The 14,201-nt window shown below is 43.3% G+C and overlaps 1 protein-coding gene across 1 annotated transcript in view; it reads left to right on the top strand.

Moving 5' to 3' along the window:
* The window catches only part of SLC29A4 (solute carrier family 29 member 4), a 236,119-nt gene that overhangs the window by 173,231 nt on the left and 48,687 nt on the right, over positions 1-14,201 (top strand). Inside the window, exon 8 of the mRNA XM_073558133.1 lies at positions 10,341-10,464. Within this exon, the coding sequence (XP_073414234.1) occupies positions 10,341-10,464 (124 nt within the window). The remainder of the gene's footprint in view (positions 1-10,340; positions 10,465-14,201) is intronic.

Below are 14,201 nucleotides of genomic sequence, written 5' to 3'. Positions count from 1 at the left end.
AAGGTCTAAAGTTAAAGATGACACTTTTCCTATATATAAAGTCTTTTTTAACACTTTCTAAATTACAAAAAGGAAAATATACCAACACATAAGTTTGGGCACCCTGCATGGTTAGTAGCACCCCTTTTTCAAAGTATCACAGCTTGTAAACTCTTTTTGTAGCCAGACAAGATTCTTTCAGTTTTTATATGAGGGATTTTCATTCATTTTTCCTTTGAAAATTATTCCAGTTCTGTGAGATTCCTGGGTCATCTTGCAGTCTCTTGTATTTTGATTTCAAGTCACAGGTTTTCAATGATGTTCAGATCAGGGGACTGTGAGGGCCATTGTAAAACCTTAGGCTTGCGCCTTTTGAGGTTGTCTATTGTGGATTTTGACTTGTGTTTATGATATTTATACATTTGTAGAAGTCATCATCTTTTCACCTTCAGCTTTTTTACAGATGGTGTTATGTTTGCGTCATGAATTTGTTGAAATTTCATTTAATCCATTCTTCCCTCTACCCGTGAAATGTGCTGCAATGCTTAATGGTTGGTTGCATGTTCTTTTCATGAAATTCTGTGCCCTTTTTTCTCCTCACATACCTTTGATCATTGTGGTCAAAGAGTTCTATCTTAATGTCATCAGTCCACAGGACTTGTTTCCAAAATGCATTAGCTTGTTTAGATGTTCTTTTGCAGACTTCTGACACTGAATTTTATGGTGGGGACACAGTAAAGGTTTTCTTCTGATGACTCTTTCACAGAGACCATATTTGTGCAGGAGTCTCTGAACAGTAAAACAATGTACCACAACATCAGTGTCTGCTAAATCTTTCTGAGGGTCTTTTACAGTGAAGCGGGGGATTTGATTTGCATCTTTAGCAATCCTACGAGCAGCTCTTACTGAAATTATGATTGGTTTTCCAGATCTTATTTAGAGTCCCACTGTTCATGTTAACTACCATTTCTTAATTACATTTCGAACTGAGGAAAGGGCGACTAGAAAACGTTTTGCTATCTTTTTATAGCATTTTCCTGCTTTATCATCCTCCACCATTTTCATTTTCTGAGTGCTAGGCAGCTACTTAGAAGAACCCCTGGCTGGTGTTTTTTGGCACAAGGTTAGAGGAGGCTGGATTTTATAAAGCTGGGAAATTTGCATCACCTGACCTTTCCTAACAATGGTAGTGAACAAGCCATAACCAAGCAGGCTATTTAAGGTCTGAAACTGGGTCAAAGATATCTAAGCACAAAAAAAAAAAAAAAATCTACGAGGGTGCCAAAACTTTTGCATGGGCCCATTTTCCTTTTTGTAATTTTTAAAATGTAAAAAAATGACCTTTTTTGCCTAAAATACAAAGGAATGTGCCACCTTTAACTTTAGGCCTTTTAAAGATTATTTAATCTTAAACTTGTATAACTGTTTGGTGGAGGAGGAGAGCGCCGAGAGATGGCTGCTCTGGCATGAGGCTCCTGAGTTTTTTAGTTTTTTCCCCGTTTAATTGTTAATTCTCCCTTTGGTTCACTCACCATTGCGTAGCTACAGGATTCGTCAGAGCTGGGAGTAGTGTGGAGACTGCGATCAGCTGGGACCGGTGTCTTTCTGTCCTCATGGAGCTCCGTGCCTGGATTCAGCTGGGAGAGAGTGAAGCTGCTGGCTGCCTGCCAACTTTCCTACAACTTGTACCCATTTCCAGCAAGCAGATGATCCCAGGATAGGAAACCTGGTGGAGTGTGCGGTGCTGGAGTTGTTCTGGAGATCTTGTGGTCCATGTGGAGTTGTAGGGCTACAGGATTCGGCAGAGATGGGAGTAGTGTGGAGACTGCGACCAGCTGGGACCGGTGTCTTTCTGTCCTCGTGGAGCTCCGTGCCTGGTTTCAGCTGGGAGAGAGTGAAGCTGCTGGCTGCCTGCCAACTTTCCTACAACTGGTACCCATTTCCAGCAAGCAGATGATCCTGGGATAGGAAAACTGGTGGAGTGTGCGGTGCTGGAGATGTTCTGGAGATCTTGTGGTCCAGGTGGAGCTGAAGGGGTGAGCTGGGCAGGTTTGGACTGACTGTTGGCGTGTCCCCTGATGTCCCTGTCTTGTTGCACCCATGCCCTCCCCCCCAGCAGTGCTGGGAGCACCCTTTATGGAAAGTTGTACTTTTAACTCTGCTAAGCTGTGACTGTTCAGTCTTTATAGCTACAAGCTGAGTGTAATAATGGCCACTGCACTCTGTAAATCTACTCTTATGATTTCAAGGGACGATTTATTATTCTGGAATCATCCGCAATTTCTCATGGACTCCCCTTCTTGGAGCATGATTGCTAATTCAACAATTGAGTACATAAAATCCATTACTTCTGTGAAACCTGTGGAGGTGTACTGCAAGAGACGTAGGAGAGGAGGCGTCCTGGCACGCCTTCGGAGGAGAGGGTTCAGAACAGCTCTTTCTTCACTCCACTTGGCTAATGTCCGTTCCTTATCTAACAAAATGGAGGATCTGAGCTTACTTTGTAACATGAGATCTGATATGGCCAATTCAGCTGCTCTTTGTTTTACTGAGACCTGGTTGAATGAGACCATCCCTGATTGTAGTCTGGATCTACCTGGTTTTGTTATCTACAGAGCTGACCGTGATTGTGTAGCTTCAGGTAAACAAAGGGGGGGTGGGGTATGTCTCTACATCAACACTAGCTGGTGCTGTGATGTTACCATACTGGGAAAAGGTTGCTCTCCAGATCTAGAGTACATTGCACTTAATTGTAGACCATTTTACTCTCCAAGAGAGTTTTCATCTATGGATCTGGTTGCAGTATATATTCCCCCTCAAGCATCTGTTAAAGCTGCTATTGGTGAATAAGCTTGCAAAATATCAGAATGGGAGAAAGGATCTCCAGAAGCATTTGTGATCGTAATGGGGCACTTTAACAAAGGAAAACTCAACCTGGATCTCCCCAAATGTACTCAACATATAAACTGCTTCACGAGAGAGAACAATATGCTTGATCAGTGCTATACAGTCATAAAAGGGGCCTACAGGGCAGTGAGGAGAGCAGCAGTGGGCTTTTCAGATCATTGTCTAATTCATTTAATTCCAGCCTACAGGCAAAGGTTGAAAACATCCAAACCTACAGTTTATACAAAGAAGACATGGTCTGAGGAGGCAAAATTGCAACTACAAGCATGCTTTGAATGCACGGACTGGGAGGTATTCCAGGAAACATGCTCGGGTCTGGATGAATGGGTTGATGCAGTGTCCTCATATATCCGTTTTTGTAAAGACACGTTTATTCCATCCAAATCTGTCCACTTTCGGGGAAACAACAAGCCGTGGTTTACAAATAAAGTCAGGTTGATCCGTAAGAGAAAAGAGGAGGCTTATAAAGCAGGCGATATTACTGAATTCAAGAAACTTAGGAACTCGCTATCTAAAGAGATCAAGTTAGCCAAACACGAGTATGCAAAGATTCTGGAGGAAAGGTTCTCATCAAAAGATACTAGATCTGCATGGAGAGGATTAAGAGAGGTCACCAATTATAAAAGCCACCCCACTATAGTGAACCCCAGCTGAAGTCTGGCAGCAGAGTTAAATGAATTCTACTGCAGATTTGAGGCAAGCTCTACACACAGTGGCTATTCATCTCTAAGCTCCTCAGTCTGTTCATATAAAGATCATTCATTGTGCAACACCCAAGTAGTGAGCTCCGAGGCAGAGGTGATACGCATCCTGAAGGGACTTAAGGTCAAAAAGGCACCTGGCCTTGATGGTGTATCTCCAATGTGTCTGAAAGTATGTGCTACCCAGCTTGCCCCTATACTGACAAATATATACAATGTGTCACTGAAAGAGTGCGTTGTACCTCAGTGTTGGAAAAGTTCCACAATTATCCCTGTCCCCAAGAAAGTGGGATCCTCTGAGTTGAACGACTATAGACCAGTAGCACTCACATCTGTAGCTATGAAAGTCTTCGAAAGAATTATGATGTCCCACCTGATAAAATTCACGCAGAAGCTATGGGACCCGCTTCAGTTTACCTATAAGGAGAATCGTTCAGCAAACGACACTGTCAATCTGGCACTGAAGTACATTTTGGATCATACAGATGAACTGCACTCATATGTCTGGATTCTTTTCATGGACTTTAGCTCAGCGTTCAATACCATTGATCCGAATTTACTTCATAAGAAAATGGTAGCTCTTGGAGTCCCTCTCAACTTATGCTTGTGGATTTATAACTTCCTGACAGCCAGGATACAGAGTGTAAAAGTTGGACCATTCACTTCGGACACCTTGGTCACAAACATCGGGGCACCTCAGGGGTGTGTTTTGTCCCCGTTACTGTTTTCTCTCTATACGAATGATTGCATCTCTTCAGCAGACTCAGTAAAAATCTTGAAATTTGCCGATGATATGACTCTGATTGGTCTCATCAGGGGAAATGCTGAAGAGTTGTATCGGAAAGAATATGTGACTGGTGTAAAGCCAATAATCTTGTACTCAACACTAAAAAAACTGCTGAGATGGTTGTGGATTTTAGGAAAGATCAACATGAGATACTTCCAATCTACATCCATGACGAAGTGGTTCTTAGGGTCACAGAGACCAAATTCCTTGGTGTTATCATCTCTCATGATCTTAAATGGGGTAAAAACGTGGATGCTGTTATAAGAAAAGCACAACAGAGGATGTTCTTCCTGCGTCAGCTGAAAAGATATGGTTTGTCTAAGAATCTGCTGATCTTATTCTTTAATGCTGTCATCAGATCTGTGATTTGTTCCTCTCTGATAGTCTGGTATGGGGGAGCCACTGCGCATGACAAACTCCGCTTACAAAGGACTTTCAGAACAGCAGAGAGAATTATAGGTTCCCCCCTGCCTAAAATTCAGGATCTTTATGATAAGAGTATTCGATCCCACGCATTGAAAATTTCATCCGATCCCTCTCACCCGGGACACTCCTCATTCCAACTACTCCCTTCAGGACGTCGCTTCAGAGTCCCCAAATGCAGCACCAACCGCCATATGAACAGCTTCTATCCACTCTCTGTTCAACAATTAAATCGTCATGTGTAGACTATATACTGTATCTGTCTTGTTAGATGTTACTTGTTGTATCTGTCGTTATATATTATGTTGCCTCTTTGCCACAAAGAATTCCTTGTATATATGTAATATGTACTTGGCGATAATAAATCTGATTGATTGCTTGAACTGTTCACAATAACAGTAAATTTTACCAGGGGTGCCCACACTTTTGCATGCCACTGTATATATATCCCTCATCCTGGTATTATTTACTAATGAATTTGTAATTGCAATATGTGTGTTGCTGATATATATATATACACCCTTTACTTGTATGTATTTGCTGCTTGAGGAAGGCTGTTCACACCAGATGGGCTAATAAAGTCGACTTGTTTAATCAAAAAATATTTTGTAGTGCTGCTTTCAATAATATATCTCCAGTATATTAGTATATTCAGACTGGAGAAGTGTGGCCAGTTGGCATGGTGGTCAAGACTGATGGAGTGGAAGTACCAGCAAGTTACATAACAGATGTACAGACATGCTACAAGTACCTCGGCATCCCACAGGGATACGGTAACCATGATGAAGACGCCAGGAAGGCAGCAACATCCAAATACCATCAAAGGGTAAGACAGGTCCTGAACAGCCAGCTCAGTGGGAAGAATAAAATCCATGCCATCAATGGGTATGCCCTTATGCCTGCCTGTTATATCTGATAACTATCAGATACCCTGCTGGCATAGTGTGCTGGCCAAAAGAACAAGTGGAAGCTGCAGATGTGAAGACTCGAAAGCTCCTCACAGTGCATAAAGGTCTCCTCCCTAAGTCTAGCACCCAAAGATTGTATACCAACAGAAAGTAGGGTGGTCGAGGATTGATAAGCATCCAAGCCACCATCACGAATGAAACAAAGTGTATCCAGTAATACGTCAGAAAAATTGCACCAAAAGATGAGATGCTGAAAGAATTCCTAAGTCAGCAACAACAACAGATCTGGAAGGAAGAACAGGAACATGAAGCGCCATGGCAAGACAAGCCGCTGCACGGGATGTACCATCGACAAATAATGGAGGCGCAAGAGCAAGCTCTAAGTACCAGATTCAAAGACGCAGGAATCTACCACACAAGACAAGACCCAAGATGCAGACTCTGCACAGAAACCTCTGAAACCGTCCAACACATAGTGGTATGATGCAAAATTGAAGCAGGAACAGCGTATACTGAACGCCCCAACCAAGTAGCGGGAATTGTATACAGCAACATCTGTGCAGCATATGGGCTAAGTACCCCTAAGTCCAGGTGGAAGACCCCAGAGAAAGTGGTGGAGAATGACGGGGCAAAAATCCTGTGGGACTTCAAGATCCAAATGGATAAGCAGGTGTTGGCTAACCAACCAGACATTGTCATAGTAGACAAGGATCAGAAGACTGCAATGATAATAGATGTGGCAGTTTCAAGTGACAGCAAGATCAGAAAGAAGGAATATGAGAAGCTGGAGAAATACCAGGGCCTCAAAGGAGAACTGGAGAAGATGTAGAAGGTGAAGGCAACAGTAATTCCAGTGGTATTAGGGGTCACTGCTCGAAGTGCTGTCCAGCGCCCGGGACCTCTACACACAGCACTTTGAAGCAGCGACCACAGTCGCCTCACATGGATGCGCTGCCCATAATCTGATCTACATGTACAGCCACCAGCGCTTGGTCACAGTGATAGTAATTACCTATAAAGGACATGCTGAACTGAATTTTGATTCCCTACGCAGCATCCAGTACTCTACCACAGTGACGGCAGTCGCCATTTATGGATGCGCTACATTTAATTTAGCCACAATAAATCTTGCCTCCTTAAATAGCATTCAGGCGGCATTTTCCTCTTATAATCCTTCCAGCTTATTTGAAGCACACTGTCTTATCCCTCTGAACCAACAAGATACTCTGATGAAGGTCCAATATGGGACCGAAAACGTTCAGTTATTTCTTCTGTTTTTGTCTGGATGCAAAATAAATGAAATTTCCTCCTCTTTCATCAAGTTGAGTGCCAAGTTCATTTTTGCTTCTGTTCTACCTTGTGTTAGCCAAGCTGGATGGTGGCCTTCTTCTAGCAGTTGGTTCATCTGCTTTGCCATGCAGTGCTGTTAGTTTCTTTAGCCAGTAGGTGTGGATCATGTCTGGGCCAGGTATTGTCCAGCTCTTCATGTTCTTGACCCGATATTGGATGTCTGCTTCTGTAATGGTGACTGGTTCTTGCTCTAGGTGGTTGCTGTGTTTCATTCTCAGATCTTGCAGCCACATTGCACGGGTTTCTTCTGATGCATGATAATGCTAAACCTCATGTGGCTGAAGTGTGTCAGCAGTTCCTGCATGATGAAGGCATTGATGCTATGGACTGGCCTGCCCTTTCCCCAGACCTGAATCCAATCGAGCCCATCTAGGACATCATGACTCGTTCCATCCACCAACGCCACTGTGCACCACAGACTGTCCAGGAGTTGTCTATTGCTTTAATCCAGGTCTGGGAGGAGATCCCTCAGGAGAACATCCGCTGCCTCATCAGGACCATGCCCAGGCATTGAAAGGAGGTCGTACAGGCATTTGGAGGCCACACACACTACTGAGCATCATTTCCTTGTCTTGAGGCATTTCCACTGAAGTGGGATCAGCCTGTAATTTGATTTTCCACTTTGATTTTGAGTATCATTCCAAATCCAGATCTCCATTGAATATTAATTGTGATTTACATTGATCATTTTTATGTTTTATCATTCTCAATGCATTCCACTATGTAATGAATAGAGATTTATAACTGAAATCCTGGTATATATGTCCCTTATCCTGGTATGTATATTCCACATCCTCGTATTTATATCCCTCATCCTGGCATATGTTCCTTATCCTGGGCCCCATGCTGGTATATGTTCCCATTCTGCTGCTGTTCTGTAATGCACAGAAAAAAATGAACAATTATACTCACCTTCCTTCTGCTCACCCACCACACGGTGTCCCCTCCTGATGCCGGTAGCTGACTTCAGTGTGCAAGCAATGGGAGCGCATGACGTCACTGCCATGCATCCCCTGTCACATGCCCGACAACGTCAGCTGCTGGCTTCTGATTGGCCGAAATACACTTCAGATGAATATGCATCCGAGGATGCACATCTAGTTTACATTTATGCTGGTGTCGGAGAGCCCCTCATCGGCACAAGCCCGGTTGCAACCGCAGTCTTTACACCCCTAGATATATGATAGATTGGATTAGAGCCTCCCTAGTAACAACTATTGCATCAAATAAGTATTCTAGAGAGCAGATTTATTTGGGTTGTCAAGAATCACTAATCCATCAAAACCTTTCTCAGAACAATTCTACATCATTGCGAGATACATTACTTATTGGGCTTAGTACTGATGACTTGAGCTCAGTTTTAAGTAGGTACTATTTACAACTACTCTTTGTTTTCTTTTTTTTTAGAAAGAGGTCTCCTATGATTGAGAAAGCTAATAGAGTGCTGAGATATTTCCAGCAGTCCCTTAGACAATAAATGGAGTGAACCTCCATCATGCAGCAAGTAAAATTAAAATTATGAACTTACAGACTTACAGATATAAAGTAATTAAAAATAAAGTTGTTCCCAGGAAAAACCTTTAAAGGGGTTGTCCAGGCTTGGCGTTCAAGACTGCAGTCACTACATATGAATTGTGACCCCTCATCTGTGCACGGTCAGGATTCTCTGGTGTCGGGAGCGGGCAGTTATGTGGCTGTATGTATGCAATTTGGGCCACATATTTCTAGTCGGCACGAGACCACATGTATGCAAATTGCATATTTGAACCCTGAGCATATAGGTACTGTTCACATGGTCAGGTTTTAAATACATTGGATAGGACTGCTCCGAGATGGGTTACCGTGACGTTGGTAGAGCGGCTTGGCATACATTTTTTGCAAAAAACGTATCAACTAAATACCGTTTTGCTATCATCTTTTTACTTGCACTTGCTGTTTATTGTTGAAAAAAATTTTTTTACAGCAGAGTGTTTTTTTCACGTTTTTTCACGTTTGTTGTGTTTCTCTGTGTTCCAGAGATGTTTAAATGTAGCTTTCTATGAGGTTTTAGAGGCAGCAGAAATGAGTAAGGGTATGTGCCCATGTTGCCCTTTTGTCATGGTTTTTTCTGTGCAGTTTTGACACAAAGCCTAAATGATTTAAGTCTGCAGCATGTCAATTTGTTTGTCATCTTTACTTCAGATTTCACCCATACTTATGAGAAGGTAAAAATCTGCACAACACACTTATTTTACGAAGCGTTTTTTCTGCCAACACATCAGTATTTTCTTCTGCAAATCCTGAACATGCGCACATACCCTAAGAGAAGTTTTAAACTAGCGCACTTTATATTTCTGCAAGTGCTTTTTGGGTGGTCTTTGATGCTGGTCTATTCTCTTGGGATTCACTGTAAGCTCTCCTTCTACTCTTGAGTGATCACTATTAAATTCAGCCAGAAGCCCGATAAAGCCATCACTGAGGAACAGGATAAAGGGGTTGTGGAGCTCTTTTTGCAGACAATTGATAGAATTTCAGCATTAGAGACTGCCAAAAAAAGACTTGTGCACCATAGTAGTACTTTTTAATTAACATTGCTGCATGAAGGTACATCTGAAACCAGAAGTTTACATACACTATATAAAAAGACACATATGCATGTTCTTCTCAATTTCTGGCATGAAATCAGAATAAACCTTTACCGTTTTGGGTCAATTAGGATTACCATAATTATTAATATTTGTCAAATGCCAGAATAATGAGAGAGAACGTTTAAGGAGTTTTTATTACTTACTGCAAAGTAAAAAGTTTACATACATTTCATTAGCATTTGGTACCATTGTACTTAAACTGAATGACTTGGATCAAACATTTGGGATCTCCTTCTACAAGCTTCTCACAATAATTGGTTGGAATTTGGGCCCACTCCTCCTGACAAAACTGTCAGATATTGAGAAAAACATGCATACGTGTCTTTTTATATAGTATATGTAAACTAGTGGTTTCAACTGTATGTTTAGGCACCTGTAAATCTCTTCTAGCTAGTGTTGTTTGCAGTTTTACAGTGTCAAAGCTGCTGACAGACTCTCAAAGCTACCATACTCAATGCTTAATTTCTAATTTGTTTGAAAAAAGTATCCAAAAGTGTCCTGCTATGCACAACCATCAGTAATGGCACATGGAGGACACACTGCTCCATATCTTTGCATAGCGCACAGTAGCCGATATAACATATTAATCATTATACTATTACTTTTAACTATTTTTGAAGTACTACTTACAAATTTTTCTTTCTGGTGGACTTTTAAGGAAAATAGATGTTCTGCAACAGAAAACAGCGTGGAACTGCACTCAGATATAGCAACAAGAGGAACTTACATAAGATTCGATATTCCTGAGCACAAAGTTAAAAGCAGGTGGCCAAACTTCAGAGGTAAGAATCATTTAAAAGGCTAAAGTTTTAATGCTAACATGAAAAATCTTTCATAATTTCAGTAAGGCACTTGTGGTATGTTTAAAATCTTATAAGCCTATAATATTACCATGTAAAACATAATAGAAACTCATACACTGACCTTACCTGACCAGCACTCCTGACCATACAATGGCTGCTGGTGGAGGAGCATGTGACCAGACCCATAGCTCCCAACCGTCCCGATTCTCGCAGGACAGTCCCGTTTTTGACCCCCCCACCGGCGTCCCACCCGGGACGCTATTTTTCCCGCACTGCACTGAGCAACCAGGCCCCCCCCCATACGCCCACCCTATCCTCACCCTCTCAGAGACCCACCGCAGCCTGCAGTGATGTAGCTGGGCTGTTCTGTGGCTGCACGCACAGGTCCTGTGATGAGGTCACAGGAGGGGAGGAGTCAGGGGTCACATGATCGATCGTCATCAGGGGCCTCCGTGTCTGCACTCTGCAAAACTCTGCTGTGCTGGTTGTCATGGTGCTGGATGAGGTAAAGTTTCTGTGTGGGGTCAGGAGGGGTTTACAGTGTGGATGTAGCAGAGCTGTGTGTGTTCGAGGTGTACGAAGCGGAGCCGTGTGTGTACGAGGTGTACGGAGCAGAGCCACATGTGTACGAGGTTACGGAGCAGAGCCGCGTGTGTACGAGGTGTACGGAGCCGAGCCGTACATCTACGAGGTGTACGGAGCGGAGCCGTGAGTGTATGAGGTGTATGGAGTGGAGCCGCGTGTGTACGGAGCCACGTGTGCATGAGGAGCATGGAACGGAGCTGTGTGTACAAGGTGTACGGAGCAGAGCAGTGCCACATGTGTATGAGGTGTACAGAGCGGAGCCACGTGTGTATGAGGTGTACGGAGCAGAGCCGCGTGTGTACAAAGTGTACGGAGCGGAGCTACGTGTGGATGAGGTGTACGGAGCGGAGCCACGTGTGTACAGGGCGTATGGAGCAGAGCCGCGTGTGTACGAGGTGTGCAGAGCGTAGCCGCGCATGTACAAGGTGTAGGGAGCAGAGCCGCGTGTGTACGAGGTGTAGGGAGCAGAGCCGCATGTGTACGAGGTGTAGGGAGCGGAGCCGCGTGTGTACGAGGTAAGAAATATATGAGAGAAGAACCGCGAAAAAAGTCCCACACTACAACATTTGTAAAATTACAAAAATGATTTTATTAGAATATAACAGGAATAAAGGAAAAAGGTGGAGTACGAGTCAATAATGACCATAGATAGTACATGGGCAGAAACTTAGGGGTACACCAGCGGTACATGGACAAAGGGATACTAATGATTTTATCAATACATAGTATAGGAATACAACATTCAACGTTTGTCCCTTATTAATATAAAGCAACCAGCCATATTTTACAAAAGAGAAGCACAGAAATGACCATCACAAATGGTGGAGCCCGCCACCAATAGGGATGAATACAAAAAACAGTAATCGCACCAAATAAATTCACTGCATAGTATTACCTTTAGACTGGTCAGTAGTAGAAGCCCACCAAGGTGTACCCTTCTTGACGCACGTTTCGGCTAGATGGCCTTCATCAAGGGGTAAAGGAAAGTGAGAAACAGGAAGTATTTAAGATATAAGACCACCAATGAAATAGTGTGAATTATACACATGATCAGAATCATGTGATATAATGTCCCTCCCTTAAGATGGCGTCCATCGCCATAGAAGCTGAACACCAACCACCACAAATTTTATTACGGTATCAAAAGAAAAAAACCAATATATATATCTCTCCACACGTCCCCCTTCATTTGTAGCAAACCACCTACCACCATCCCACATAAAAATAATCACAGAGCGTAGCAATCACTAACAGTGGCATCAAGTGTAATGAATGAGTCACCGAGGAGGAAAAACAAGTTAGCCCCAGAAAACCAGAGAGGTTGGTAACTAAGCGGATTGCAGACCCCTGATCCTATCCACACAACTAGCAGTAGCCGTGAAGCGTACCTACGATGATCCTAGATGCCTCGTCACAGCCGGAGAACTAAATAAGCCTAAAGCAAGAAAAGGGGAAATCTAAACTGCCCCAGAGCAGACACCAAAGCAATAGACAGCCCCCAAACATGTATTGTCGGTGAGACAAGATGAAAACACAAACACTGATAGAAAAATAGGCTGAGCAAACGATGGGGCCCACACTAACTAGAAAGGACAGGAAAGGAAAGATGCTGTCTGCAATCACGCACAAAACCCTGCCAAAAAATGGCCAACACTTTCTGATGACAAAAACCCTGAAGTCGCTAGATTCCAATTCCCTATATCAGCACTCTGGTATATTCTGAAGACAGAGCAAATTAGAGACCAATCTGATCAGGGACAAAAAGCAAACTGGAATAAACAGAAACATAAGAATGGAAATTCAGCACAACCCCAGCAGGGCCTGGCTGACCACAAAAACTGAGTAAACCAGACCAAATCTCATGTGAAAAAATAGCAGAGCACACTTAGCTTGAGAAGGCAGGGACAGAACTGGAAACCAGAACCTCAGGGCAGGAAAAATTCACCAGCACAAAATTAGGGAGTCGGCTGTCTTAAATCCAGTCAGAGACTCCTGATGTCCACTCACAGTCCTCCTCCTCAGGTGGCAGGTCTCTGCCATTTAGATCAGCTTCATTACCTGCTGTCACCACCAGAGGGAGCCTGGATGGAGAACTCACAACTCCTCTGTCAACACAGCCAGCTCCACCACCCTCACCAGAGGACAGAGGTAAACCAGAAAATGAGTTCACAACAATCAAGTAGCCATGGTAACCCAGGCCATACTAGATATCTAGCGTGCTCTGTGCTCAGGAGCGCGTCATGTCCGCCCCACATGGCGTGGGTGTAACCACAGTAACCAAAACACTAGAGGGCGTCAGCGGCAAGTAGCCAGTGACGTCATCGTTACATGGCTGTTCACACCGCGCCACTTCATGACATAAGCCGCAAGGCATAACAATGGTGGCGCGCCATGGATGTGAGAGCGCATCACGCCCCCCTCTCTGACACGAGCGTCACCGTGACAACCCAGATGCAAGGCAGCGGCGGTGTCACATGACCAGTGACGTCACCATCACGTGACCGCTCACCAGGCAACAAGAGATGCCGAGAGCCGCCCCGAGTGTAGGAGGCAGCGGCGCACGCGCGTGCCGGGAGGGCATGAGCCACTCAAAGAGGTAGTCAAAAATGGGAGAGGAGGTGGATAAGGATCAATGGAAGTAAAAGGCATATACATATGAAATTATTAAGAAAAGGAGATACATGGTGGAAAAGCATACAGAATATATAGACAAGCAATCCCTACCTGGAGGGTAGCTAAAATATACTAAGCAATCCCTAATGATGACAAATAGGCAAACCCAGAAAAGGGAAGACAAATATGTAAATATACCATTAGGCATTATACTTAAGGTCTATGTGGCAGTAATCCCATCTTATCGTATTAAGCACAAAATAGACATAATTTGTGGGAACTTCACAGAGATAGTAAAAATAACATAGAAATAAATGCAATACGTATAGCATCTTCATCCGCTTGAAGGATCGCGTGATTCCTCTCTGGATTTCCTTTTAGCATTCATCCAAGGTCATAAACAGGAAGAACGAAGGAACATCAGTGGACAAAACTCTAAAAACAGAATAGTAAAATTAAAAATTAAAAACAAACCCATGAACAAAAAATGGTCAAAGGACACCTGGAGCCGTAAAAAG

The sequence above is a fragment of the Dendrobates tinctorius genome, unplaced genomic scaffold, assembly GCF_039654945.1.
Source record: "Dendrobates tinctorius isolate UK_male_01 unplaced genomic scaffold, ASM3965494v1 ptg000254l, whole genome shotgun sequence".
Lineage (NCBI taxonomy): Eukaryota > Metazoa > Chordata > Amphibia > Anura > Dendrobatidae > Dendrobates > Dendrobates tinctorius.
This window is presented reverse-complemented; position numbering and strand designations above follow the sequence as displayed.